General features: G+C 50.4%; 1 protein-coding gene across 4 annotated transcripts in view; it reads right to left on the bottom strand.

Annotated features, from left to right (window-relative positions):
• FGFR1 (fibroblast growth factor receptor 1) overlaps positions 1 to 27,892 on the bottom strand; it is a 140,152-nt gene that overhangs the window by 50,209 nt on the left and 62,051 nt on the right. For all 4 annotated transcript variants that reach the window (XM_069617932.1, XM_069617930.1, XM_069617929.1 and 1 more), the window contains 3 exons: positions 20,345 to 20,431; positions 15,218 to 15,390; positions 6,450 to 6,573 (listed from right to left, as the gene is read on the bottom strand). In XM_069617932.1, coding sequence (XP_069474033.1) covers positions 6,450 to 6,573; positions 15,218 to 15,390; positions 20,345 to 20,431 — 384 coding nt within the window. The remainder of the gene's footprint in view (positions 1 to 6,449; positions 6,574 to 15,217; positions 15,391 to 20,344; positions 20,432 to 27,892) is intronic.

Genomic DNA, 27,892 nt, shown 5'->3' with positions numbered 1-27,892 from the left:
GCCTTGTCCTTGTGAAAGATCATACAAGGCTGTTTGGAGAAAGCCGCTTGGATTTCTCCCACTTGCCTGGCCGATGTTATGGCCACCAAGAACACTGTTTTCCTGGAAAGACGATTAATGGATGCTTGGTGCATAGGCTCGAAAGGCAGCCTCATGAGCATTGAGTAGCAGCACATTTAGCTCCCACGTTGGTGCTGGGCGTCAGATGGAAAAGACCGGAACAGCCCACGCAAGAACTCCTTCAGCAGCCAGTGGGACCACAGGGATGGCATCCCTGCCAAGCAGTTGTACCTGGAGATCACCGCTAGGTGCACCTTAAATCGAAGAATGCATCAAGCCAGACTGAGCCAGGGACAACAGATAAGGTAACAGATCTTCCTGCCGGATGATTTGAGATCACAGCTGATGGTTCCTGCACCACACTTGAAACCTTTTCCACTTACTCTTGTAGCACTTCAAGGTGGACGGAACTCTTGCCTGGGCCAGGACCTCCCGGCAGTCTTGCGGAAGGGTCAGCGCTCCGAATTCCAAGAATACAGGAGCCAGGCTGCCAGATTGAGTGAGGCCGGCTTGTGGTGGAGCAGCGCCCAGCCCCCGGGTTCCTGGACAGGAGAGATTGGTGTGGGCGCCTCAATACCGCTGATGAGGGCGAAGAGGTCTGCGAACCAAAACAGTCTCGGCCACACAGGGGCACTAATATCAGTTTGCACCAATATAGTCTGAAGGTGTGTAGGACTCTAGGCACCAGAGGAATCTGGGGAAATGCAAACATCAACTTCCCCTCCCATGGAAGTGCAAAGGCGTCCCCCAAAGCTCTCCAGATGGGTTTTGCAGCAACTGTTGTCGTAGTTGGCAAAGAGGTCGATCTCCAGACTGCCCAACAGGTGAAGTTGATCCTCATGCAGCTCCCACAAGAGCGCATCTCCCTGCTGAGGGAGTCTGTCAGAGTGTTCTGAATACCCGGCAGATGAAAGGGGAGGGGGGAAACAATGTGCTGTAGAGCCCAATTCCAGGGCTTGGGCCTCCCTGGAAAACTGTGGGGACCTCGTTCCCCCTCGCTTGCGGACATGAAACATTGCTGGGAGGGGGCAGAAAGACTTCAGGGCCCAGAAAATTGCCGGCAGATCTAGCACACTGATGTGCTGGCTCTTCTCCTCCTTAGACCAAATGAGATTTTGTTGGTCCCGATACTGGACGCCCCATCCTTGCAGTGAAGCATCCGTTGTGACAGTGGCTTGATGGTCCGGCAACCTTAAAGGGGCACCTTCCACCAGATGTTCCCTCACTGACCACCAGCAAAGGCTCTGCCGGATAACCTCTAGAACAATGCGGTCGTCCCAGGACTCCAGGTTTGTATCCAACAGGCATCCAGGAATGCCTGCACCGGCGTCATATGTAGCCGGCAGTGGGTGATCAACGGGATGCATGTTGACAAAATCTCCAGCAGAGATTTGTAATTGCGGACTGGGCTCACCTGGGAACTGCTTAGACCTTTTCCAGAAGAGCCGCCACCATCTCGTCTGAGGGCCTGGCAGTGCAGGTGTGGGTGTCGAGTCATGCCCATAGTGCCTGTTGTGATGGAACCAGGCACGACTTGGGAAGTTTATGGAGAAACCCAGTTGCTGTAAACACTGGGCGGTGGCTGCGGTGTGGACTTCTGTCAGCGCGTAGGCTGGGACACTCACCAACCAGTCATTTGAGATGCGGGTACACGCGAACGCCCCTCCACTGCAGGTGCATCACCACTGATTCAAGGCACTTGGTAAACACCCATGGAGGCGACCACAGGCCGAAGGGAAGGGCCTTGAATTGAGAATGCACTCCTGCCACCACGAAGCGTAGGTAGCGCCAGTGTGAGCAGCCCCTTTCTGTAGCAAAGCTCGCACTTCCTGCAGCAGGAGGCGTCGCAACTTTTCTGGCTTGTGCACAGGAGGACTGTCCGGTGGACAGTCTACAAGCTCAGCAAGTGGCCCTGCAGGAGGAGGGAAAGCACCCATTTGTCCTTTGTGATGTTTCCCCATTCTTCGGCTGCTGAAGTGGGAGAACCAGTCCCTGGGCTGGTCATGGTTGTTTGCCGGCCTGGCCACTAGATTGGAGGAGCCAAGGCGGCGCTGCAAACTCTGGTAGAATTGGGACCTTTCTATACTGGTCCCCTGATGAGTATGGGGTCTTTCTATACTGGTCCCCTGAGGAGTACAGAGCTTTGTAGGAGAAGGCAGACTAATGTGGAGCGTTATCCTGCGAGGTCCTACCATAACGCCCTTTCCCAGATCGAAAGGGCTGGCACCTTTGCTGCAGTGTGCCCAGGTAGCGGGTGTTGTGTCCGTTTTTTGATGGACTGTAAATCCTCATCTACCTAATTCCCAAATAGGTCAGTTCCATCAGGGCATATCAACAACCCTTGACTGGACATCGGGTCGAAAATCTCTGGTCTTAAGCCAACCTGTGGCCTTGAGCCAACCTCCCTGCGCAGAACCGCTCCATTTCCAAGCTGGCAAAAACTAGTATCGGCAATGTCCACAGAGACTGAAGATGTCCATGGCCTCCTGTTTCTTGTCATCCGGCAGAAACTCTAGCAGGGCACCCATCATGCAGCACAGCTTGTGATTTTAACGGGCGATTATGGCCATCGCATTTGCCGCCTCAATAGTCGTGGCTGCGGTGGTAATAGTAGTGACCTCACTCGCTTCCCGCTTTGAAGCACTTTACTTGTGTATAAACAAACGCTGTACATATAAAAAAACAAAAAAAAAAAAAAGAACACAATTACTATAAATTTACCAAAGGCATCGAACCGGGTTTCCTTCCTTGTCTGGAGGGACGGAGCAAGAGGGTGATTGATTAGCCAACCTTTTTCTGGCGGCAGCAGAAAACACAGTCTGGCGTGGGGTGGGTGTGGAGCTAGACGGGGGTCCTCACCAGGACCCAAACTGGTCCTTTTTTGCTGGGGCAGCAGCGGGATGCACCAAGTTGACCAGGCCATCCTTGCAGTCGTCTTCTGCAGTGGTATAGACAAACTATTTCCTGCGCTGCTCTCTGCGCCAATACAGCACATTGTCCTAGCGCTGCTCCTCCAGCGTAAGGCCGAACATCTTGGCCGTCCTGGACATAAGCATGTGGAAAGCTCCCACCTCATCAGGGGAAGAGTCCCTGATGGGAATATCACCTGGTTCCCCATCACCCGTGACAAAATCCTCAAATCTGTTGGTGTGGGACGAATGTGTAGCAACCACACCCTCCAACTGGTCAGGATCTGTGTCCGTCCCCATCGCCAGCTGCTGTGGCATGACAGGACGTAGAGCCAGGAATGCTCAAAGTCACCCATCTTATTTCAGATGAATCCCAAGTGTACCGTTTGACACTTACACAGAAAGGTTTCCCCTCAACCAGCCATACAGAGTGAATACAGTGCATATTCTTACAGGTATAGAGGAGACCGATCATGGATGGAATAGCCTAAAGGACAGTCTCGATTAAGCATCAAGAAGCTACGATGCAGACGTCATCTGTGACACCACGACATAACAGCGCTAGTCACAAAGCCCACTCGCCCCCCTGCACTGCATTACACAAACTCACATTTGCATACACGAAGAACATGCTTACACAATTCTATAGCTAGAGGACGGATACATATACATACTGTCAAAGCTTTTATTATTTTTCTCATTAGCTAGATGTAGAAACTCAAGGCAACAAGAGATCCTGAGCAAGCTTGCAGATTCTTAAGGCAATTAACCCTATGGGACTAAAGGAGTATATATGGAGCCTGGTAGGACCGCTTGTGACGATCTTATAGGTTACCCAGCATAACATGAGCATGTAGAAATCATATTATAAGTCTAAGGAAAATTACAGAAGGCCTCAACCAACAGAGCACGAGACGAGAAGAGCAGATTTAGGCTGCACAGAGCGCAAAGCGGGCTCACAGCCAAAGGTACGAGATACAAGGTCACATTCCAAACATTAGCCAAGACACCAGCTGCAGAAAAAGGGAATAAATCCTCATAAATGCAGGATCAAGAGCTCGATTGTGGTCTACGAGCATGTGATGCAGCCGAGCTAGACAATGGGCAATCACACGTTGTGGGGAACCAGAGCCGATCCCAGCAAACCAGACGAGGAAGGAAAGTGTTGAAAATGGAAGAGCGCACTCTCATAGGCATGGTACACTACCAGTTACAATACTGACACAATAGTTTCAGATTACCTTGAAGAGGTGCACAGAGAGCTGAGAACCGAATAGAGTCCCAGGCTTGAGGAGATCAGCTCTAGCCAATCAAATAATAGAAAATCAGGGGTGGGTGGCAAGGGGCAAGAACAAATAGCAAGCCCATTACTCTGCAACAATGTAATATCGTTTTTTCGGGGATGGGACAGGCTAGCCAAGGACCAGTAGAAAACCCTCTACAGGGTAATTCCATAGGGGTTGCCACTCTTGATACCCAATCATTTGTGGCGATAGGTTTTTCAGGGAAGGGCCCAGGGACTTAATTTGTCCTCAAAACTGAAAGAGCACACCATGTAATGCTGAGAAGTTCTGGAGAATCTTGATTGTTGTGTATGATCCCCGTTTTTTGTTGTTGTAATAAACCGCAGTTGCCATTGACCGATTCCTCTGTTTGTTCTGGGGCAGGGTGTTGGGCCCTTGAGGAATCTGGCGGACCACCAGACATCCTCTGGCATACCTGGGAGAATTACCCCAACACCTTCTGGGAGGAAATGTCCTCCATGATGGCGAAGAAGGAAGGGACATAATGGCCTCTTCCTCTGGTTCCTCTACACCCTCCGATAAGGAAAGACTTGGCTCTGGTATGATAGTACCCCCTGGTAGCACAGCCACCCCAAGGTTAGGGTACGATGCACATGGATGAGCGACAAGGGCATCACAGCAGTCGACGTGGTTGCTGTCGACAAGATCCTCGTTGATGTAGCAGTCCGTACAGTTGGCGGGGTGCTGGGGGCGGTTTTGACAGCTTTGGCGTAGACTACCTGGAGGGAGGCTTGGTCGAAGATTTACTCGCCGCCGATTTCGAAGGTTATGTCAACGGGGTAGCTTTCGCCACCGAAGACGAACAGTGGCCACTAGATTTAGACGTCGATTTGGCAGAAGGAATTGCTTCCTTAGGGCAATGAAAAAGACCTTGGCTCTCCTTCCTTGCAGACATGCTGTGGGCACGGACCTTTGGCGAAGACCGGTCCTTGTGAGAGAATCTGGGCTTGTCAGAGGTTTCTTTATGCTCCCTCTTGCTGGTGGCGGCTACCTCTGAGGTGGTTCGCTGGGCCGCCCTGCCCTCCTGTAATGAGGCATGGCTCAGACACGGAGTCAGAGGCACCATTGGAGTCCTCTAGCCACACCACGGGACGACGATCCCTCAGTGTCCTGTTGGAAAACAACTGTCAGATTTTGCAGTCATGGATGATATGAGGAGGAAGAAGGCAGTAGAGTCATTGTGCTAATCTTCCACAGACATTTTTCAAACGACAGTGGGCACAAGCCCTGAACAGGCTCTTCCTTGCGGATTCGGACATGAGGTAGGCTCAACTGCGCAGATAAAACGAAGATTACCAGCGGCAGGAATGGTCCACAGATCTAACACCTTTGCTGCCAATGCTGGTCGTCTCGAAGACATCGAAAAAGATGAATCTTCCGTCGAAATGTTAAAGTCAACCTTTTTGTATTGTTGTATTGTATTTATTTATAAAGCGCCTATACACAGGCAGTGTTTCAAAGCGCTCAAGGAGGGTGGGAACATGTGGGGGAATTTTTTTTTAAATTTTGAAATAAAAAAATTCAAAAAAAAAATGTGTAAATACATTCAGATGCAGCAAATAGTTATACCAGTACAATTAAGGGGTGGAGACCAGGGAGAACAGACAGACTAACTTCAGGCACGTTTTTTTGACGATAAGTTGGAGATAATATTTAAGGACGCCCTACACGAACGTGCAGGAAAACAATCTAAAGATGGACGACAGGGAAGGAGTTAAAAGGATGTGTTCCTATTGGCTGTGGGCAGTATAACCCAAAGGTTACTAAACTAGAGCACAAAACAAGTTTTCAGTTTAAGTCTACAATGCTCCACGTTACCAAGGATTCCCAGCCAGACGACGGGGAATATTCACAGCATGTGAACCTATGAAAGATCCAATGCTGGAGAAGTGAGATCTGTTCCCATACCAGTCAAGAGGTCTGGCACCTCAACATCAGAGGGCCTGGGGCAGAATTAGTTGCACATCAATGCCCAACACGAGACTGCTTGTTCCACAGCTTTTGCCTTCCAGGGGCAGCATCCCATTAGGAGTTCTCCACATTTTCTAATAGGCCAGGATTCTACAGCACCCCGTGCAATCCTCCCCAAAAAGTAGGACTCTGGTAACTGTAGTTCCAGTACAAAGCAGATCACCACAGTTCTTCTGCAACATCAGTTTCTCCGGCGCAGCCTTACCCACTACATCCAGTTGGTAGGTGTGGTTGATGCTCCCATATTTATTCTCCACAAGGCAGGTGTAGTTTCCCTTATCGGACGGCACCACAGAGTCCATTATGATGGTCCAGGTGTTGTAGCGAACCTTCAAAAAAGAAGCAGAACATTAACTTAATGTAACATTTAGGCACAGCTTACTTCACTTTTCAGGGGTCATGCTTTCATAAACACCATCACTGCTGGATTACTGCCCCACTCCATGGGCAGGGCGGTGCGCAGCATTCCTGCTAAGCAGGCCTGAATCCACGTGCGTCACAGAACGTTGTTTCAATTCTGCACATTGCAGGGCATGATCTCCAGTACACACCTGCACACTACAAAGCAAGGTCCAGAGTAATACCCAATCAGAGCAGAGCCCTCAACGTTCCTGTGGTCTTGCGTGAGAAGAGCCCCCAGTCCTGGTTTTGCTTGGAATTCTGGTCCACCTCCACCAAACAGGATGCACATGCAGAGCGCCTGGCGACTGCTCTTGGGTGGTAGTGGTGCACGGTATAAATCAACATAATTTACATGCACCCAAGATACCGCAATCCCCCACGTACACCAAAATCACTCACTTTGATCTGTGGAAGAAAAAGGCAGAGAGGCAACAGGATGGAACATATGGGGTAGGTGCCACTGATTAAGTCCAGATGTCCCAGGTGGAGGCGCACTATGCCACCAACCAGACAGGTTCATGCACTGTACAAACTATGGTGATGATTTGGTGCAGAACAAAAGCTATGTAGCAGATCGTGCTGCTCACACACATATACTACATTTTTGCAACCTACTCTCCAATCGACTCTGCTCTAACAGTGGGAGGTTATAAACCATCTCCTGTAGGGTGGGGGGGGGGGGCCTTCGTGAAACGCAAAGCAGACTAGTGCAGCACCTGGGAATAACATAAGAAACTCGCTGCTGATGTAGCAAGGACTCGCACCAACATGGGGGACCTTCTGGCACAGCAAAGTAAGACTCTTCAGACTACACCGGTTGCAAAGAAAAATTAAAAGTTGCTTTTGCTACCAAGTGATACCTCTTGGCACGCGAACGCCATCTTCTCCTTCAATGCAAGACATTTCTAAAGACATTCTGAAATGACTAGCCCTGGTTACAAGTCTCCCCCTTCAAGGTAACCCATTTCCCATTTTTAGTTTGTGCTATTGGGTGAAGCTTTAGCAGCAGCTACAAGCCAAAATGATTGCATTCGAGTACAGATCGGGAGAAATGGCATACGAGGATGGATACACAGCTTGTAGGCTTTTGGTTATTTGCCCTCCCATTCACTCCATGGCCATGCTAATCCCGATGGCCATTGCCAACAAGTTCCTGCCCCTCACCGCCCAAAACACGTACTCATTCAAACTCCGATCTTTCTTTAAATCAAGCCTTAATGTCAAACTTTGCCCTCCAAGTGCCTGCCAGGGTTTTCCAAAGGAGCCAGAGAGCCAAGGACTTAATTGGAGCAGTAGACCCACTACTAATGTAATAAAAATGTCTTGACCAAGCCTTCAGGCACTTGATTTATAAGTACTATGGGTTCCTTCGCTGTAGTCCTGTCAAAAACAAGCATTGGCAAAGCCAACAGTTGGGGCTTGTGTAGAGGTATTTGCCATTTGCCAGGCACGGCTACTAGATGACCAGGTACTCTCACTATTTCGCACCTGCTTCCATCAATGGCCAGTTAATACCATCGGGGAAGTGCCTTTCCCATGCCTACACAAAAGCCCAAACTGTTGACATTGCCAAAGCTTGCTTTTAATAAGGTTGTAGCAGGAAGCTCAATAAATGTCCAGCTGTGGATCAGGAAGGCTTGGCGTGGACAAAGTTCCACTTTTGAGGAAGTGGAAATGGAAGCAATTAAAGATTGGGGTCTGGACAGAGGTGGAGTGTAAATTGTCCTCTGTGTACAGGATAGCCTTCCTGACCACAGAACAAGAGTGAACTATTTTATTTGAAAAGATATGGGGTGAGCAGGGGGTGATTGCCATGAATTCCATTCACCTCTAAAAAGGACTGCTCCGTCTTGGGTCATTCATTATATACTCCTATTCGAAGGCTGGGTCTGCACCTCAAGAGTTGACCTACAATATTCGTCAATTACAAGCTACACCTTTACTTATGTCCCATTACAAAATGTGTAAACATGCAAGTTGGGTGAAGTGAATAGTATAACAGGTCACAAAACATACTCACTTAACATTGGCAAGTAATGATGATTCATGTTTGGCAAGTAAAACAGTGTGCTGCATGCATGTGGGGAATTGGCAGTGGCGAGTGGCTCGAAAAATACATGAGCCTGGTCTAACAACTGCACGGATGGAAAGGCTTTGATGGCAGGGGAAAGCGCATCCCTGTGGAATATGCAAAGCAGTTAGGCGGTGGGCCGGGTGTATTTGGAAGGGACAGTGGAGAATAGACGGTGGAGAGAAGAGCAACGTAGAGGGAGAGAGTATGGAGGAAGCAAGGTAATGGGGGCAAGACCATGCAGAGTTATATACAGTAGGAACTTGGTGCGAGTAATTAGGATCAATCTTAGCAGGGTATCACAAGCGCAGAATGGAAATACACCTCAAGAGGGGTACAGAATGGGGGGTGCCGAATCACAACAAAATGCCACGGATGCAGAATCGAGAAGCACAACCGAAATAGGAGGCCTTTGCATAGAACAGAGTAAACCTTGCAAGGGAACCATTGCATCGAAGAGCAAAAACTAACCTCGCTACGAAGCCAAGGGTACAGAAATAAGAGAATAAGCGTCCAAGTATGTCGAAAAGTACAGAATAAATATAAGACGAGGATCCAACAATGATCGAAAATGCAGTGGGGATTACTTGTGGTGGGAGTCAGAATGGCGATAATAGCTTAGAGGCGATGCCGGGATGAACGGAGGGTGACCGACCACGAATAGCGAGACCAGTCAATCACATTGCACCAACATTGCATTCAAACTCCATCCAAGCGCACGGTACGAATACCTTGCGTGGGCACAGGCACGGCCACCCATCCATCCATGAACCAGAGAATGCAGTTATGGCTATGCAATTCCGGCCCAGCAGCTCGCATAGTGGTCCACACTGAAAGCCCCGACACACCTCAACACCTCTGCCATTAGTATACAGTGACTAGCAAGGAAACCAAGTGTCGGTCTAGCCGGGCACACATGGCATCTTCAGCACCAGTACGCCATCCTAAAGCGCCAACAGCGCCCACCCACGTGCCTGACCTCCGGGCTGCTTACTGGAACCGAGCCAGCCCACACAAGTCCTAACCTGGCAAAATGCACACAAGCATCATTTCATTCAAACTCTTCTACACGTGGACCGTGGTCACCGAGGGTGTTCCAACCACAAAGCGCACTGAGGCCGTAAAAATGGGGAAAGGACGCCATTTAATTGCCATATAAAAAACAATAAATCACTGCACAGAAGGCGATCAGTCCCGGAGGTTTCGAGGGCGGGCAGGAGCCGACGCACCCTCATGGTTTGCGGTTTGGGTGCCCAACGCATCGTGAGGTCGTAACGCGATTTAGACTGGCCGCTGGATTACATTTGTGCAATAACCCCGATGACTCGCAAGCAATGAATAAATAACGGGCACGCAGGACGGAGAGCGCATCACGTTTTCCAGCTGAAGGCCAAGTGCGGATAGAGTCTCGGGGGAGACGACGCATAGTTGTCATCAGGGGCAGGGACTGCTGCCAGGCTCTACTGTGAGGCCTCTGCACCAGCGCAGGGACGAAGACAGAGGCATGCCAGCAAGCAGCGTTTAGGCGACAGGATGTGGACAACCTGCCACCCTCCTTGTAGGGGCTCAGAAGCAGTCACTCGTCTTTCGCTAGCAGGCGATGGCCGCGTTCAGCATTTATTTAAAGGCTCATCCTTTGTGCCGGAGCAATGGGAGGGTCGGGGAGGGGAGGGGCCTTAAGTAGACAAGTTGAGTGCATGTCACTAGGAGGTCCCCTTTACATTCGTGAGATTTCCCTTTTCACCGGTACGGGTGATTTGGCCCCATTTATTAAAGTGAACGAAGACTACAAATACCAGAATGCATTTCTTTGTACATTAAAAGTGCATGAGCAATGTGTTGGACCAGGGACAGTCATCTGTCTGTAATGCTAATGTGTGATCTTTGGCCAAAACCTGTGAATCGTTTTATACTAAAAATAAACGGATACTTCACTACCCAGAGCGCTTTTAACCAGCGCCTATCATTGCAAGGAATAAACAAAGTTTCGGAAGTGCAGGTAACAGAGCGCCCGCACGTCATGCAAAAGGCGAAGCTAGCAATCATCCTGCTGGGTTTCTTGGCACTCTGCCGAATGGAAATGTGGACATTCTATTTGCCATATTTTGTTACCTGGCACTCGAGTGCCCAATTGGGGCAGATAACACTTTTGGTGTATGCCTTACAAAGGAGGAGGCGGGGGGGGGGGGGCTGCTCTGGTGACAGCAGAGAGTATGAGCACAGAGGCCGAGTGAAAGACCTAGGTTAGTGTTCGTTACACAATAGTAGGTCACACTACCTTTCATTACTGTGCACATTCTCGAAATCCTGTATTCTCAAGTCTGGACAATAAACTGGTGTGTCCACAACAGATGGGTGGCACTGGCAGGACGGTGGCACTGCCAGGGTAGAATTTAACTTGGCATTTTTCACACAAGGAGCATAAGAGGACATGCTATTCTAGTAACACACTGCTGCTTGGGCAGTGGGCGTAGCCCGCACAATGAGGCACTGAAAGCAGCAGGTAAGTAGCCGCCCTCTAGTGACGGCTTTAGGGCCCAGCAGGTGGGCGAGGCGTGTGCATATATACTCCCGTGTATACCTTTACACGACTACAGGTCAAGCACCCAGGTCAGAGGGACGGGAGATACTCGACAAGCAGAAACAATTCGCCAGCCCACACACACACACACACACACGTCTCACTACTAAAACCTCAGGTGGGAGAAGACAGGATAGGGCAGGCATTCATCACTTTCAAGAAGACACTTCATTTTACACAACAATTTCTTTTTTTGGTGCAAAACTAAAACTATGTAATTTTTGTATTTTTTTACAACGGTGCAGGTCGCCTTTCAGAAGAGCTGGACGGTAGTTCAAAGATGTGCAGACCAGCCCTCTGGCATGTTCGTGTCATGAGTGCACCCCCCGACACTAATGTAGCACTAGCTCCCAGCACACACGTGCGTGGTGGAAGCGCATTGTACAGAATCAGGCATTTCCATCCCCACCTGTGATGCGCCTGCCACACACAAAGATTCATGGTGGGGTTAGAAACGAGGTCTCTCAATTCTGCGCATTGAGAAGAGAGTCCCAATTGTGAAATGGGCATGCACTTTTAAATGTGCAGAAACGTACCTTCATTTGGGCAAATGTGCCCCCATTTTTTTTTATTCTAAACAAAATTTAAAAAAAAAGGCATCGTATGAGGTCCTGCAAGATCTGCTCCTTGTAGTTTGAGCTGCTCGTGGCCCAAGCGATAAGGCCGTAGCGCGTCTCATCACTTGCGCCAGAAGCAGTTGGGGAATCTACGCCACAAGTATGGCCATGAATTAACTTCCCTTCACCGATTGGCACTACCACTGTATTCCTAAAATAGTTGTTTTGTCTCCATGGTCTGAGTCTAGTGGCCTCGCAGGAATTCCATGCCCACCTGGCCATGTTTTTTGCTCTGGGCAGATTAGTTCTAGGAATATTTACCAAGCACGGCTTCAGGGGCTGCTATATCCTCCAAAGTCCCAGGGCCCATTACATCGAGTCAAGCAAGGCTGCCGCCCCCTTCAGATCCTTGGCCAAAGTCTTGCTAAGACGCTAGAAGGGCTGCATGCTTAACAGAGTGAGCGGTCAGGCCATAGGAATACAGCTATAGGGCGGCACCAATACAGGGCCATACAGAAAACCCAACGAAGGCAAGCGCCATGCGAACACCGGTTCCGAGGAAGGAGCTCGCCACAGGATGCCCGATGCCAGGCAGGTGTGGAGGTGGCACTGAAGGAAAGCAGGACTAATGAGCCTTGGCTGGTTATTCGTGGCTATTGGCTTGAACACGGAAACCGCCAACGTGCAGGCTGAAAATGCCGCCCCCCCAGCTTATTGTTCCGACACTAGGAAGCCATCTCCCCATTACAGTATCGGGTTCATGGCAAGACAATGCGCGCGGCGATATCCCTGCACTGCCCGGTGTTATTTACACCTCCAGACAATGGCCTCTGCTCAACAGCAGAGACAGAGGGGTTTTGTTCTAAATGGTTGTAGGTGCTGTGTAAGATTACTAGCAGCCTACGTGCACAATACAAGCCTGTCAGGATGGTGGGTATCTAGCGCCATACATGCCCCTGTAACCATGTAAACAAGTTACCAAGAGCCCACTACCCTGATACAAGCAATCCCTGCTGCAGGCAGCTACTCATCGGATCACTGTGTGCAGATCCGCAGAGTGCCTGGGAGGATTGCCAGAGAGCGGTGGGACTGCGATGGCGGCCCTGGGACCAACCAGTCAGCTTACTGCCCCAGGGAGCATGTGCAAACATATGGGGTGCCGGTTCCTGAAAGGTGCATAAGTGGCGAAACAGGCATGGGGGAAGTCGTTTCCCAGGCACTGCCATACGATGGCAACGGCTCCCAAAACTTCAAATTGGGCATATCGTGGCTTGGCAGTGCCTGGCAACTACCAGTCTAATGGATATACAGCAGCCTAAACTGTTGGCTTTACCAATGCTTTGTTTTAAGAGGAATTCAGTGCAAGGGACAGAGGCAAGGACACAAGGATTATTAATCAAGTGGCTGATGGTATACATGGTTAAGACATTTTTATTACAATACGTTGAAATGACACTGGCATGCAGTTAAAAGCAGAGGCGGGTGAAATTAGGCAGCAAAATGAAATTGGTGAAATTCATACTTCACTGGCGGAGCACTTTTCCCCACTTTACCTTTTTTGCTTTATTCCACTTCACAGCCCCATAAAAGGACGAAATTTCAGGGATGGAAATGAAATGTCTGCTGGGATAATGTCCAAAAAGGGCAATATTCCTCTGTCCAAATTTGGCAACAGGGTGGGGCAGGGGCGTTTGCCAAGAATTTGCCCATTTCTCCATGGAGCAAATATCGGCTGTTTACCCACCCCGACCTAAAAGCAGAGAGATGGCGCACACTGGGATCCCAGGGGGTGTCTTTTCGCAGGCAGTGGGTGGGAATGACAATAGGGACTAGCATCGCCATAGTTCAGTGGGTGGGTAGAATCCAACCATCCAAAGGCTGTGCATCCCCAGGGTTCCAGCTTTAGGCAGTGCCACTGAATCAGCAAGGCATTGCTTTAGGTAGTGCGTGCATGCAGTGCCACTGAATCAGCAAGGCATTGCGTGCATGCAGTGCCACTGAATCAGCAAGGCAGTACGTGCATGCAGGCATTGCTTTAGGTAGTGCGTGCATGCAGTGCCACTGAATCAGCAAGGCAGTGCGTGCATGCAGGCATTGCTTTAGGCAGCGCATGCATGCAGTGCCACTGCATCAGCAAGGCAGTGCGTGCATGCAGTGCCACTGAATCAGCAAGGCAGTGCATGCATGCAGTGCCACTGAATCAGCAAGGCAGTGCATGCATGCAGTGCCACTGAATCAGCAAGGCAGTGCATGCATGCAGTGCCACTGAATCAGCAAGGCAGTGCGTGCATGCAGGCATTGCTTTAGGTAGTGCGTGCATGCAGTGCCACTGAATCAGCAAGACATTGCGTGCATGCAGTGCCACTGAATCAGCAAGGCAGTGCGTGCATGCAGGCATTGCTTTAGGCAGCGCGTGCATGCAGTGCCACTGAATCAGCAAGGCATTTTTAGTTGTGGCTATTAAGTCATCCTGTGGGATGTCAAGTCTGCGACCTTGCACTGAGGTGTCAGTGATGCAGGCTAAAGATGGAACATAAGAAGAGCACGTGGAAGCATAATGAGCACGTGGAAGCATAATGAGACCGCAATCTACAAGACTGGAGGAGTGTTTGGACTTCTTCATAAAAAGGGAGATGGGACAAGGTTAAGGGGGTAAAAAAAAAAGTCATGTTGATGCTCTACAATGCAATTTTTTTGGCAAGTAAAAACACAATTGAAAGTTGACATTTTGCTCGGTAATTCCGTTTATAGAACGGTTTTCTTCGTTGTATAGGCACTCTGTAGGGAACCGTAGACCTCTGCTCTGAACGCAAACCCAGCAGTGCAGGCTTCCACAAGGGACAGACATCCGTTTCTCTATCCCCTATTCCTTTGTTGAGGATGGCAGTAGAACTTGCAGCACAAGTTTAGGACGTGAAAAGGACCGGGGACAGAGCTTTCCTGGGGAGGTACTGAAAGGATGCCAATGAGAAACTCTCCAGTCAGGCCCGCAAGTTCTCCCCCCCCCCACAAAAGCCTTCCTACAGCAGGTGCCGAGGCCTGACAGGCCTGCTCCTCACGCAGACCCAGATCGTAAGCACAGGATCAGGCTACAGAAAACCTTCTCAACCTCTACACGCGAGTGCACAGATCTTCCGCTCACACACCTTGTTCCCCCCAACCCCAAGTGCCAAAGGTGGGAGCTTCGAGTGCTACTCATTTCAAATTCATGACACTAGGAGACCGTCAACGTGCTGTGCGTCTTGAGCCACTTCCAGTGCCGCCCACATCTTCCCCACACCTCCGCCACCACCACCACCCCTGCGCTTAAACTGCGGTGCACCCTTTGTGGTGCAGCGGGAATGCCGGAGGAACCTCCATACCTTATATCCGCCGATGCGGTGATCCGGCTTGAACTCTTTGCCATTCTTCAACCATCGAAGCGTTGGGGATGGCGTACCACTCGCCGGGCACTTGAACTTGACCGTTTTTGCTGCCGGGACGGCGTGAAGCTTCTTCTCCATTTTTTCAGGGTTTGCCCAAAACGGAGCCACCGCTACAGAAGACAAGAGAAAGTGAACATGGGCAACCACGTGTGACTTGGGTTTACAGAAAAAACCTGGAGACACGGCCATAAAATGGGACATGGGTAGAGGACGCTTAGCAAGCAGGCGGCCGGTCTACTGGCAAGCCGAGAAAAGCCTCAGTCGGGCCAGAGATGCCTTTGAAAGGTCCTAGCGTTGGACTACAGTCACTCACAGGCTTATGCCTCAAATTCTCGCAAATGTTCATGAATTCCACCACACCCCAGCACCAAGCTGCCCCCCCTCCCTGCCCCCGCCAGCACCTTTATTTTCTAGCAATGTGCTACAAGGGCATAATTTGCTGGAAGGCGTCACCAGCCTGAAAGCCGATACAAACAATCCTCGGTGCATGAGTTTCCTGCAGCAGCTATCGGTGGCAACCCCCTCTTTTAGCCTCCCCCCCACCTTGATGCCTTACATTTAAGAGCTACCTGCCAACCTGAGCTTGCTCTGCTGGCCCCGCCCTGACCCCCACTGTCGCTGTGAGGTGTAAACTAGATCCTCCCCCCTCGGGCTTGGGATACACTTTCACATTGCTGTATAGCAACTCACATTTATGCAACAGAATCGGGCAGGGCGCCCGAGGGGACGAGAAGCTAAAAGCAGCTCCTGTTACAGCCATCATGAGAAAGCACAAAGGTAACTCCATACGCCAGAATTTCTTTTCTCCTGAACACTTGCACCTCGCGCAGCAAGAGGCAACAGGCTGGGTGTGGATGGCGCCTTCAACCCAGGTAGAGATTGGAGTACCCACGCAGTGGATCCGCGGTTGGGTTTTCCCAGCTCTGTTCCTCGAGGACTCAGAAGGACAGACTCACTGACTGTTGCCGTTTCTGCAAGGTCCATATGGAAAACCTTATGCAGAGACCTGGCAATGGGCGCTTAATCGCCCATTTCCCCTTCAGATAATTGGGAATCTCATGCAGCCGCAGCTGCACACTACCACCTCGCTGCTCTTCGGTATTTCACGAGTGACTGCCAACCAATCATGCAAACTCCTCTGCGGTAAACATCAATGCAGATGTTCAGTGAGAAGCAGCAGTTCAGAACCAGTCACAAGCGTCCAAAGTCAGTGGAACCAACAAGACCATGCGGCAGGTCTCCTAGGACCGGGCCAAGGCTAGAGGGGCTGCGCAGTGCCGGAACCTGGGACAAGAGGCTCATACTATGACCCGAGCGCGATCTGAGCATACTTGCATGCGTCGAGGGCCATCCATCTGGTGGGGTTGGGTGACGGCAGGTCTCCTAGGACCAGGCCAAGGCTAAAGGGGCTGCGCAGTGCCGCAACCCAAGCCTGCGAGGCTCATATTATGACCAGAGTGCGATCTGAGCATACTTGCATGCGTCGAGGCCCACCTGGTGGGGATGGGTGGGGGTTTCGGCATAGTTTGAATACCAATGCTAAGGAGGTCAAGGTACTCTGCATAAGCGCTGGGCCCTAGAAGTGCAGGACCCATTAAGTCCTGTTCAAGGGCACTGTGCCAAAGAGCAGTCACTAATCTGGCAATGCAGCTCTTCTGCGCCCAGGAGGCCAGGTTACATCACATTAGAAACAACCTGAATGTTTTGATACATCAAGATGCGTAAAGGAGGTCAACACTCCGAGCAGCCTCCTGAGGTGGCACTGTGGTATAATCGCCAAATCAACTTTCTATGAGGAATAGTTCCCCCCCCCCCCCATGACTATCCAGATCTGCTTTCAATGTTTAAGCACCATCACTGCATTTATGGGACTGGCGGTTTGGCGATGGCCGATACTGGACCAAAATATTCCGGAAATGGCAGACATAGCAATGCCGCCTCTATTAAGGCGCCCATGCATGGCGAGACTAGAGCCTAGTGGCTTCTGCCGTCCATTCAATCAAATGGGTGTAGGGCCATCTGAGCACATAATGTCCGATTCATCCGGCACAGTACCCAGTTACCCCTTTAGGTTTAGGGCCATCTGAGCACAATGTCCGATTCATCCGACACGGTGCCCAGTTACCCTTTAGGTTTAGGGCCATCTGAGCACATAATTGAGTCATCCGGCACAGTGCCCAGTTACCCCTTTAGGTTTAGGGCCATCTGAGCACATAATGTCCGATTCATCCGGCACCGTGCAGTTACCCTTTAGGTTTAGGGCCATCCGAGCACATACTTGATGTCCAATTAATCTGACACGGTGCCCAGTTACCCTTTGCAGAGCAGGCAAGTCTGGTGGCAGATCTCGGACTCACTGTCAATTGGGATTACCATCCATGTGAAACACTGCCACCCCGAGCCAGATTAGGGGAGATTCTGTAACGCGCAGAAATGACAGAGATAGCAATAGAAATCATTCACAGGGAAAAACGGACAACTGAAAATCATATAGTCGGATCGCAGACCACCAACACAGATCCCATTGCACTGCTAGTCCTGACCGTCCCGGGCCCATACACACTGCACACGGCGAGAGTGGATGTCTTGGACTTTACGTCCCCTGTGATGCGTGTTCCAAAGTATCTGCGCAAATGGAGCAGAACGAAAGAATGCACAGAAAGCCACATATCACAAAAATCAAACAATCCGGTTTCAAACTGCAGAACAAAGGAGAAAGTTGAAAAAGCAAGGGAGGCAGTGAAGCGTGGTTTGGCAGGGGCTAGCAGAGGAGAGGGTGGCACAACCCTTCATACCCTCTCAAAGTGAGTGTAACGGGACGTTTGGCAGGCACAGGTAAATAAATCCCCCCACCACCCCCCAAATCTAGCATACCAGATGCGTCTCGTTCCATCCCAGATAGGATGGAATTTTTTTAGGAACAGCAGCTGGGGGCAAGAGCGGTAGTTCCAAGCTGCAAACAGAAGCGTGAAAATCCAAGGTCTACCCCCCCCCCCCCCACTTCATAGATGGGCAAGTGTCGGCCGCACGCTCGCCCACAAGCTAGAACGAGCCGAGCAAGGCAAAGGGAGGGGGGGGGCTCCTCTGCTGGAGACGCGCAGGGCACGGTTTCCAAGGAGGACGGCTGGGTGGCATGGGCATATGGCGGGCCAGAGCGCGCTTGGGAACTGTACCGGGCGAGCCTCCCTCGTGAAGGTTTCTCCGCAGGGCTCTAGTAACGGAGAGAACGGGCACGGTGGTCTGCCCACGGCACCCGAGATGGGAAACTGAACCTCTAGTGATTGGGAGTTCCGACTCATGCTGACTACCGTATTGCAATGTACATCGGGCATCCGTTTTGTAGCTTCTTGACGCTAGGTCCCAGAAGAGAGATGGTATTGGCAGTGTTCACTTCCAAGCAACTCGGCGCCTTAAAAGAAGCTTACAGAGAAAGCTACCCGGGGAGAACGTGCGGTCTCCCAGCTTCCGCCTGTGCCCGAATTATGCAAAGGACAGGCATCGGAGCCCGTGCCGACAGGCAGAAAGAATGGCGGCTTGGGAAGGTCACTTCCTAAACTCTGCAGGGGCCGGATTTCGGGGTTTACCGACTCATCTTGCTCTGGGGCTCCCTTGGTCGCGCAAGTCCGCCTCCAATTATTAACCCGCGGAGGATGGCGTCGTCGCTTGCTCGAATGTCAAACCAACACGGCCGCCCACCAAGGTCCATTCATAGGCAGATGTAAGGGGCTGACCCCCCCCCCCTTCCGCCGTGAGGTGCACAATAAGGACCTTCAACAAAAACCAATAGACGCGAATGGGCCAGTCTCCTGCCCCTACCCCTCGACTCACCCCCATTTTGGAGCACTGCTTCCAAGGGTTAAGAAGCCATTGAATGCTATGAAACCCCGCGAGGCGGGGGCGGGGGGGTGATTGTGTGCGGCGGAGTTATTCAGCAATCGGCATCTGGAAATGAAAGAGCTCCCCCCCCCGCTCCCACCCATCTGCTCTAATGTGCGTGTTGCGTGAAAACATATTTAAGAAAACGGCACTATCCAGGCGCGCAGGTCCGTCCACCTTACTGGCTGCCGCCAATAGAGTGCGCCTAAGAGGGCCCGGCGCTGCGCCGAAACGGGCAGAACCAAAATGTGGGCCCAACCAAGCGTGGGGTGAATTCACTCAACACAGGCCCTATACATGAGACTACACGCAAACCCCAAACATCCATTGGCTGCCAAGTCCAAGCAAAGGTGCGGCAAGACAGGGGGGCGGGACATGCGGCTTCTTTGAAGTTCAGGGGATGTAACCCCAGAGTGACAGCATGTCCTATGGCCATAGCTGGCTAACTCAACTCTTACCTAGAGAGTTGCAGGATAAAAAGCTAACTGAGAAAAAGCCCGAATTTGGGGTGCCTCAGGAACCTCATGTATTTGGCTTCAAAGAAGCTCTGGGTACCCAGGGAAATAAAGTGCTTCTTCCTGTACACAAATACCTCTCCCTCCAAATTGGAGGCTCTTGGGGGTGGGCGGGGGGGGGTTCAATAGAGACTTCAGTGCATTTCCCAACTTCTAACTCTTGATCCTCCACAGTCACCCCAGTTTAGCTTCCAACCCTCACCTTTCCCCTTCCATCGCAGATCTACCCCTCACACACCGTCAGCCTTCACTTCTATCCCTTTCGCTTCTGAACCGTTCCTCCATCTCCGGCTGCTCCCCTCTTCCTCCCATCTCAGCTCTACCACCATCATTAGCACAAGCATTCTGCGCCCCCTGCCCTTAATGCTTTAAAAGACCCCCCCCCGCCCGCGTTGTCTAAACATTCAGTTTTCAGTGAGCCGCATCACTGTGGCCAGGTTTACAGCGCTTTCCCCTTCTCCCTACGCTACTCCCGTTGCTTTCCTGCTCCCCAGCGCTTTGAAGCCCTCTAGGAACATTAGTAGTATACAAGCAGCCCAAACAACGATGGCTTTCCTTCCTGTGCCTCCCCCAACCCCTACCCCGCGATATTCATCCCTTCGACCAGCCTGGACTCCTACTCCCCCAGTGAAATGACAAACGTAACACAGAACACAAAAATACAGGTGCGTACGGTTGGGCTTGGTGTTCTCCGGCTCCTTCTCTTCGGAGGACGACTTTTCATCGTCGCCATCATCGTCCTCGACCGAATGGAGTGTGTCTGCAAAAGAAACAGAGGGCAGCAGTGTTACCAGGGCAGACCTGCACTGTGTGGGCGAAGAACAAGTACCCTAAAGTCATGCAGGAGATGATGCAGAGCGCCCACCTGGCCAGGAAGACCTTTCAGATCGCAGGATGGAAGTTCAGGTTCCGATAGTTTCTTGCTTGTGAAACCACCACAGAACTTTGTCGGCAGCTACTCTGAGCAGGTGCAAGGAGTGCTACGGGGCACATGATTAGAAGCTCGCCAACAAGCAGAACAAATACAGAAGCTAATCCGGCCATGGAAAGAACTAGTCGGATCAAGTGCACTTCTGGTCCACACTTTTGTATGTGGCGAGGCATGGCTGGGGAGGATATCACTCTGTTAAACCTCAGGACCACAATGGGGAGTAGTAGGTTTGTGGAACACAGGAGTTTGTGTATGTCAGGGGTCCGCAACCTGTGGCTCTCCAGATGTGTTGGACTACAACTCCCATGATTCCTTGCGATGGACTATGTTAGGTGGGGCGTAGTCCAAAACATCTGATGCAAAGGAGGTTACTGCTTATATGATTGCATGATAGACAAAACTGAGACATGGGGTTAGGGGTGTAGTGGTGAAGCATGCACTCAACTTGTGAGGGAAGGGAACAGCCAAGCTATTCTGTTCGCTAGTATGTGTCCCTTTACAGAGGACAGGATAGAGCTGTTGCGTTACTAGTTCACCACCGCTAGTTGCACGATATCTAGGTGCTCCGGCGTCCTGAAGGAAAGCGAGTCGGGGGTTTGGCTAGTTCGGATATGAGGGAGATGCAAGGTTGCTGTGCACTTGTATCGATGTGCATGTACCATAAGTACTACCCGGAGCTTCACATGCGCGTCTTTTTTTACATGTTTTGTGTTCAGATCAGTAAAGCGTTGGGCTCTAAAAAGGAGACCTTGTGTTTGTCTATTTCGTAATGCGTGCCAAACCCTTAGGTAGCTGGGCGCAACAGGTAGAAGGATACTTAAGGCTTACTTACACAATGGAGAGTACAGTACAGGCAATAGGAAATTACAGTTCGATACAGGGGTGAGGTACAGAAGGTTGCATGCATGTATACATGAATAGGTGCATAGGTAAATGTTGTGAAGTGTCCAGGGATCATAGGTCGTTGGCACGCAGCCAGTTAAGGGTATTGCGCCTAAAGCTGTAGTAGGACCGGTCAGTTCTGGGGGCTAGCGGTACAGCATTCCAGGATTGTGCGGCCTTCACCGGGAAGCTACTACCTCACGCTTTAGTGAACTTAAATCTAGGTATCTCTAGGCAATGGGAGTTGGCCGCTCTGGAGGGGCGAGTCGAGGTTCTTCTGATCATTCTCTCTGCGAGGTAAGGCAGTGCTGCATTGTTGAGGCATTCAAATGTTAGTGAGGTGGTTTTAAGTAGGATTCTGTCGCTTATCTTTAGCCAATGGTGATCTCTTCTGATATTGGAGATGTGCTCTCTATTTGGTATATTAAGGGCTGTTCTAAAGGCATTGCTTTGTAGAGTTTGTATTTTGTCAAGGATATATTTGTTAGATCCAATGTATAGGGCCATTGCAGTAATCCTATTGACAATATTAGGGCATTGGCAAGGGTGAGGCAGCTGGCTTTAGTTCGAAATGGTCTGCAGACCCTGGAAGATGCCAAGGAGTACCCATTTCCTTAGGGTAAGGGTGGAGTTGAGAAAGAAATCTTAACGTTTTCACCTCTTTGACTACTTTGATTGTGTTGGCGTCTATATTGAATGCAGAGTAGTTGGGGTTTAGTTTTTATAGGTTGGCTTCAGAACCAAGACTCAAGATCTCCGTTTGATCATCATTCAGGCAGAGGCCGTGGGATGCCATCCATGCCTGAATGAGGAGGTCTATTTCATTTACCAAGGCCGTGTCTTCATCAAAGTTGCACGAAAGGGTAATGAGGATCTGGTTGTCATCTGCATAATTTGTGTAGGCGACACCCAGACTGTCCAATTTGTCAAATATTGGCTTGGTAAATATGTTATACAAGGTGGGCGAGACACATGATCCTTGTGGGACGCCGCAAGTGGTATGGATAGGGTCTGCTGACGCCGACGGGGAGAAGTCTCAACGTTCTATTTTCAAGAAAGGACTGGACCTAGGCTATTGCGTTATTCGAGAAGTGGGCTGTCGACGCTAGGTGTTTGCATAACACTGCGTGGTCCACCAAGTCGAAGGCCGCTGACAAATTGAGGAGGAGTAGCATGGCCATTTTGTGTGCCCACAGTGCTAGCATGCATTGGCCGGGGAGAGGTGGTTGTTCAGGTGTAGTGTTTGGTTTGACATCTGGAGGCTGGGGAGAATATTAAGAAGCCATGAGCGAGTGGCTTACATGAGCCAGAATTGGGCGCTCAAATTCAAATGGTTGGAGGAAATGTGCGAGGGTTGGGGGGAGGGGTGGGTGTTGAAAGTGGTGGGTGACCCCAAGGTGTGGTGAGGTGATGAGGAATGGGTTACGGAATGGGAAAGGAAGAGGAACAGGACAAGCACACAAACAATCGGATCCCATTCCCTGCGTCGACAGATGTAGTTGAAGCACAGACAGTATTGCCCCTCTGCAAGCGGGGGGCTGGCGGGGGCAGACCGGGAACTTTAATAAAGGAACAGAAAGGAATATACAGAAATATTTAATATGCACACATGAACCAGGCACGACTGATCAGAAGAAGCAACTCCAGAAAATGGGATTTAGAATGTGGTTGCGTACCGGCAGCGTAGATCTTCGGGAAAAGCATAGTCTCTGGGCAGTTCCATCAGTGTCTTCAAAAGTGGATGGGCACAATATCAACCGGTTGATTTATGAGAATCTTAGCAGGGAGCGAAGGCCAACACTCTGATGAGCAACCTTTCAACATTGAAAAGGAAGCGACCAAGGCGAGACTAGTCACGGGGGCATGCGGATCAGAGCTTCAAGGGGCCACAACTAGCCTCTGGTATAGACCAGCCCACCTGCAGCTAGGGTGACCAACTGTCCTGCTTTTCGCGGGATTGTCCCGCTATTAGGGACTCCGTCCCGCGGTTTGCAGAGTGGCTGCGCGGGAGGCAGGTTGTCCCAACTTGCTTAGGGACAACCTGCCTCCAGCACAGCCACTCTGCAAACTGAAGTGGCCATCTACACAGCACGGCGCTGCCGGCTGCTGCTTTCTTTCCACAGCAGCTCTGCAGCCCCGGCTCCTTTAGAGCCTGCAGGTCGAGCTGTAACGCTCGACACCTGGCTTTATTCAAATGCTAATGGTTTGTTTCTGGGTCGTGATGGTCATGTTTGCAGTTGAAAAACGTGACCATCAACTCCCAAGGAAAAACCATTTGCATTTCAATTAAGCCTGGTGTCAGAGCGTTACAGCTCGACCTGCAGGCTCTAAAGGAACCATTAAAAAAAATGTTAAATTAAAAAGGGGCGGGCCAAACATGGATGACGTTGTGACATCATCGCCGCCTTGTGGGCAAGTGTCCTGCAAAATACTTTCAAAGAGTTGGCCACCCTACCTGCGGCAAGGGTGGCTCTATGGCACATGGCCCTAGCTGAGGCAACGGGTCTTTCTTGTGCACGAGGAAACCGCAAAAGTATCAGGGGATCACAGGTACTTCTTAACGGGACATGGTCCGTCACTCGCTCAGTAGCCACTCGTCACTGAACTCAGTAAGATCCAACAAGCACACGGGCAGATGTGATGCAGCCCAGTACACATGCCCCTCCCCCAACAATTAGGCCTTCCGGAAAAGGCTGCTCTTTGCTCCCTGCTGTCTTTTGGGTGGGAGGTCCGCCCTGGGCATTGTTCCCATGAGTAAAGGGCTGGTGTAACCCTGGCAAACAAGCAGTCACTCAGGCCTTTCTGGGCCCGGTTTGGCTGAGCAGCGAATGGAGAGCTGTGTGCAGCTGTCCGAGCAGAAGGATTAATGCATTTCATTGCAGTGTCTGCCTTTCTGCTTCAGCGCACAAAGACTTTCTAGGCTGGGGTCCTCCAGGAAACAAGAGAGTGCTCGTGTTTGTTATACAGGGCTTCTTGGCGTGCACTGCTGCCATGTGCATGATGTTTGTTACAGGGGTTCGAGCCTTGCACTGATTCCACTGCATGATGTTTGTTACAGGGGTTCGAGCCTTGCACTGATTCCACTGCATGATGTTTGTTACAGGGATTCGAGCCGTGCACTGCTGCCATGTGCATGGCCTCCAGGTGCTGCGACGGGCGCAGGAGGGAAATGCACGACGGGTTTGCTGCTGTGTGAATGCATGCAGTGTTGCAGGGCCAGAACAGCTGGAGCTTTCTGCTGCTGAATGGCCCACTCCACCACCTTAAGCACCAACTTGAAAACCAATGCAAACATGAAACACTAAAACCGACTTAAATCTACAAGTGTGATGCTCCATCCGACCTTTGTGAGGTGCACGGTCAGGTAAAATTACATCATGAAATATTGTACAAGTTTGCAAAACCAAGCAGCCCGCGGATCTTCTGTTGTCAATTTTAAAAATCGCGCTTTGATACCCATTTACGGACCAACTGCAACTATGACTTCTGGAATGAAGCACTATGTTTCAAAGTCTCAAGACCTTCATCAGATGGCAACAGGAACTTTTGCCTGTTACGAATTGACGAATGCCTTTGAAGGCTAATTCTGTGTTCCATCGGTAGCATATTTTCCAGCGAGTCCAATAAAAAGGTATGAAAGATCCACATTTTGTGATGTTTCAGGCGAGAAACTTTTTTGTATGGTGCCTTATTGTTGGCAGGGTGCAAAATCTGTACTGGCCACCAACTAGTGACATTTGACTCTTGTGCAGGTTTAGAATCGAGGTGGTGGGCGACTGCAGGCTAGTTAGTAGCTTGCAAGCTTTATGGTTGCCCCTAGTTTTAGGCACAAGTAGTGCCCTCACCAACACTTGGCTTTCTGCCAAGACACCCGTCTATGGTCACAAGCCCCCCCCCCCCGCTGACCCGCCAAGCCGTCCTCTGCGGCCATCGACACAAGACGCTTGTGTGATCCTTGAAAGCCCACGTGTCTAGGCCTTCCTCCCAGTCCCACAGGCGAGCATCGTAAAAAGGCACTTACTCGATGAAACTAGAAATGGGGAGTAAAAAAATAACCCCCACAAAAAATGACTCAATGGCGCATGTGATCTGCCTTCACGGATAGGTTCTGATAAGTGGTACCAGCAGAGCAGTGCCACAGAAAGGAGCATGTATATTATTGTCTGGCGCAGTGGGGGACCTTAAGCTAAAAATGCTTCTTTTAAATTGCATGAAGTCCTAGGTGCAAAGTGCAAACAGACATGGTTTCCAAAAGGGTATCTGTGTGTGTGAAAATATATATACATATATACACACACACACAGATTTGTACTCATTAAGAAACCATTTTAATTCCAACTTCAGCACATAGTAAGTACAATACTCCCGCTCATAAGTCCTACCTGAGTCCAGAGGCCACCGCATGATTCAATCTCCCAAGTAGTCCCTGAATCGCATCGGTCACTCGCCAGTCTCCATCCTACAGTCAATTAGCATCGCCTCCTCCCCTTGCACATAACCCCACACACATCCCCTACCTCTCCCCATTATATTTCTCACCCCATCACTTACTCAGCCGTCAACTTACAACATTCCAATGGCCCGCTCACTACTCCAGTACACTGCATCCCTCTTGAACTCTCCCTCACCTCTACGCCACCACCTGAACCGCAACATTCACTTAATGTGATAAAATCACAGGGTAACAATTTAGGAGACAATGTCGCTACACTCCCAACTCATACACAAACACCCATCTGCAACAGCCAACAAATCCCTCCCTTCACCATAGAACAGACACCATGGGTAAAATGACAACCCTGCATAAAGCAAGTGTGCAACAAGCATCCAAACACCTCCCACCCAACCCAACACCATCCCGTGCAATACACACACCCTCGTCTAACCTGCAATTTTCAATATTCAGATCCTGACTGGCAGGGCCGGCCTTAGCGGCGATAGCGCCCGACCCCCAAAACAAAAACGCCACCCTGGTCATGCAGGGGCACCAAATGTTTCAATATGGGCCGATGCAAAAGCATCAGTGCCCTATTGTTATTAAATGTGCCCCGGCCGAGCGGGCACATTGATTCAATAGGGCACCTGCCGTGGCTTCTCCCACCACAACAGCTCGGGGGAGACCTTGAAAGACTCTCTCCAAGGTGGAGCGGGGGATGAGGCTAAAGGCACCCCCGGGCGGCACTGCCCACAGAAATGATGTACAATCGCACAACACAAATTTATGAAGCTCGTTAACTTCCCATCTCGTTAAACCCAAAGTGAACACCCAGTTCCTACCTACAAAGAAGATGCCGAGACACACATGCTACATATGAAATATTAAACGCCCACCCTGCACTTTGACCATGAAAAGGGTGGTCCAGACCGTTATTGGTTGTGCATTGTGCGTGCAACCGTCCCCACCAAAAACCACACGGACCACCACTCAAACACAGTGTAGAGGTTTGAGGTCCCGACCAGATGCGTAGCAACTACACATGTCCAGGGATTATTAGAAGGTGGCAAGCCAGACCAACCTGTGCACTCAGACACACCTTGCTTAAAAACCATTTTGGTTTTGTGAAAAGTGTAGCGCCACCTCCCACCCACAGGATACAAAGCAGTTAATGGAAGCGCCTGAACTTGTGCTAACGGTCCAATCATGTGCAACCCGGAGCCGGGAGGAAAGGACAAATGCACACAGTCCGAGGTTTTGACCAGACTTAAGGAAGCAGAACAAGCCACAGTTATCTACATTGCGGAGACCTTAAAGGTTGCACAAATCTAAACACCTCTGGTTAGCCAATCCATATACATATGTTGTTTGCGTGCTGCGATTGGCCAACGTAAAGGAATTCATTCTACACAAACATTTAAAGCCGAGGTGTGTGGAAGGTATAATAAATAACCTGTCCGCCCAAGAACAATTTCCCACACAAACAATACAATTTCACACACACACACACACACTTGCACATAGTACAAGGTTGCGAAACCAGACCACCCTGATGTAACAAACTCACAGAAACCTTCATTCAGGTTTCGATGTCTGGCCACCCTGAGGGAGAAAATATCCCCCAACAAATCAAGTTAGGAATCTGGGGAAGCTGCAAAATTGGCCAGCCGACTACAGATTCCTGGGGAAATCCCTCCTTAAGCAGATTATGCCACCCAGCTGGGCAGCCATCACCAAGAGGCCAAGCCAAATGGCATTTACAAATGTCACCCAACATGGCATGAAAGGGCACCCCCCCACCCCCCAGTTCCACCGGGACTGCAACATCCTCAAGAACCAATTTCACAAATGTCATTGAAATGCATCCGTGCCAGTTCTGCGACTCACTGACAGAGCTAGGAACATGAAATCTCACAAAAGCAAGTGGGGCAGTCATACAAATACATATACAGTGCGGCTTTCCACCACATGAA

The sequence above is a fragment of the Ambystoma mexicanum genome, chromosome 10 (genome assembly GCF_040938575.1).
Source record: "Ambystoma mexicanum isolate Mex_15411 chromosome 10, UKY_AmexF1_1, whole genome shotgun sequence".
NCBI lineage: Eukaryota > Metazoa > Chordata > Amphibia > Caudata > Ambystomatidae > Ambystoma > Ambystoma mexicanum.
The sequence above is the reverse complement of the archived record's forward strand: the minus strand, read 5'-3'. Positions and strand labels throughout refer to the sequence as shown.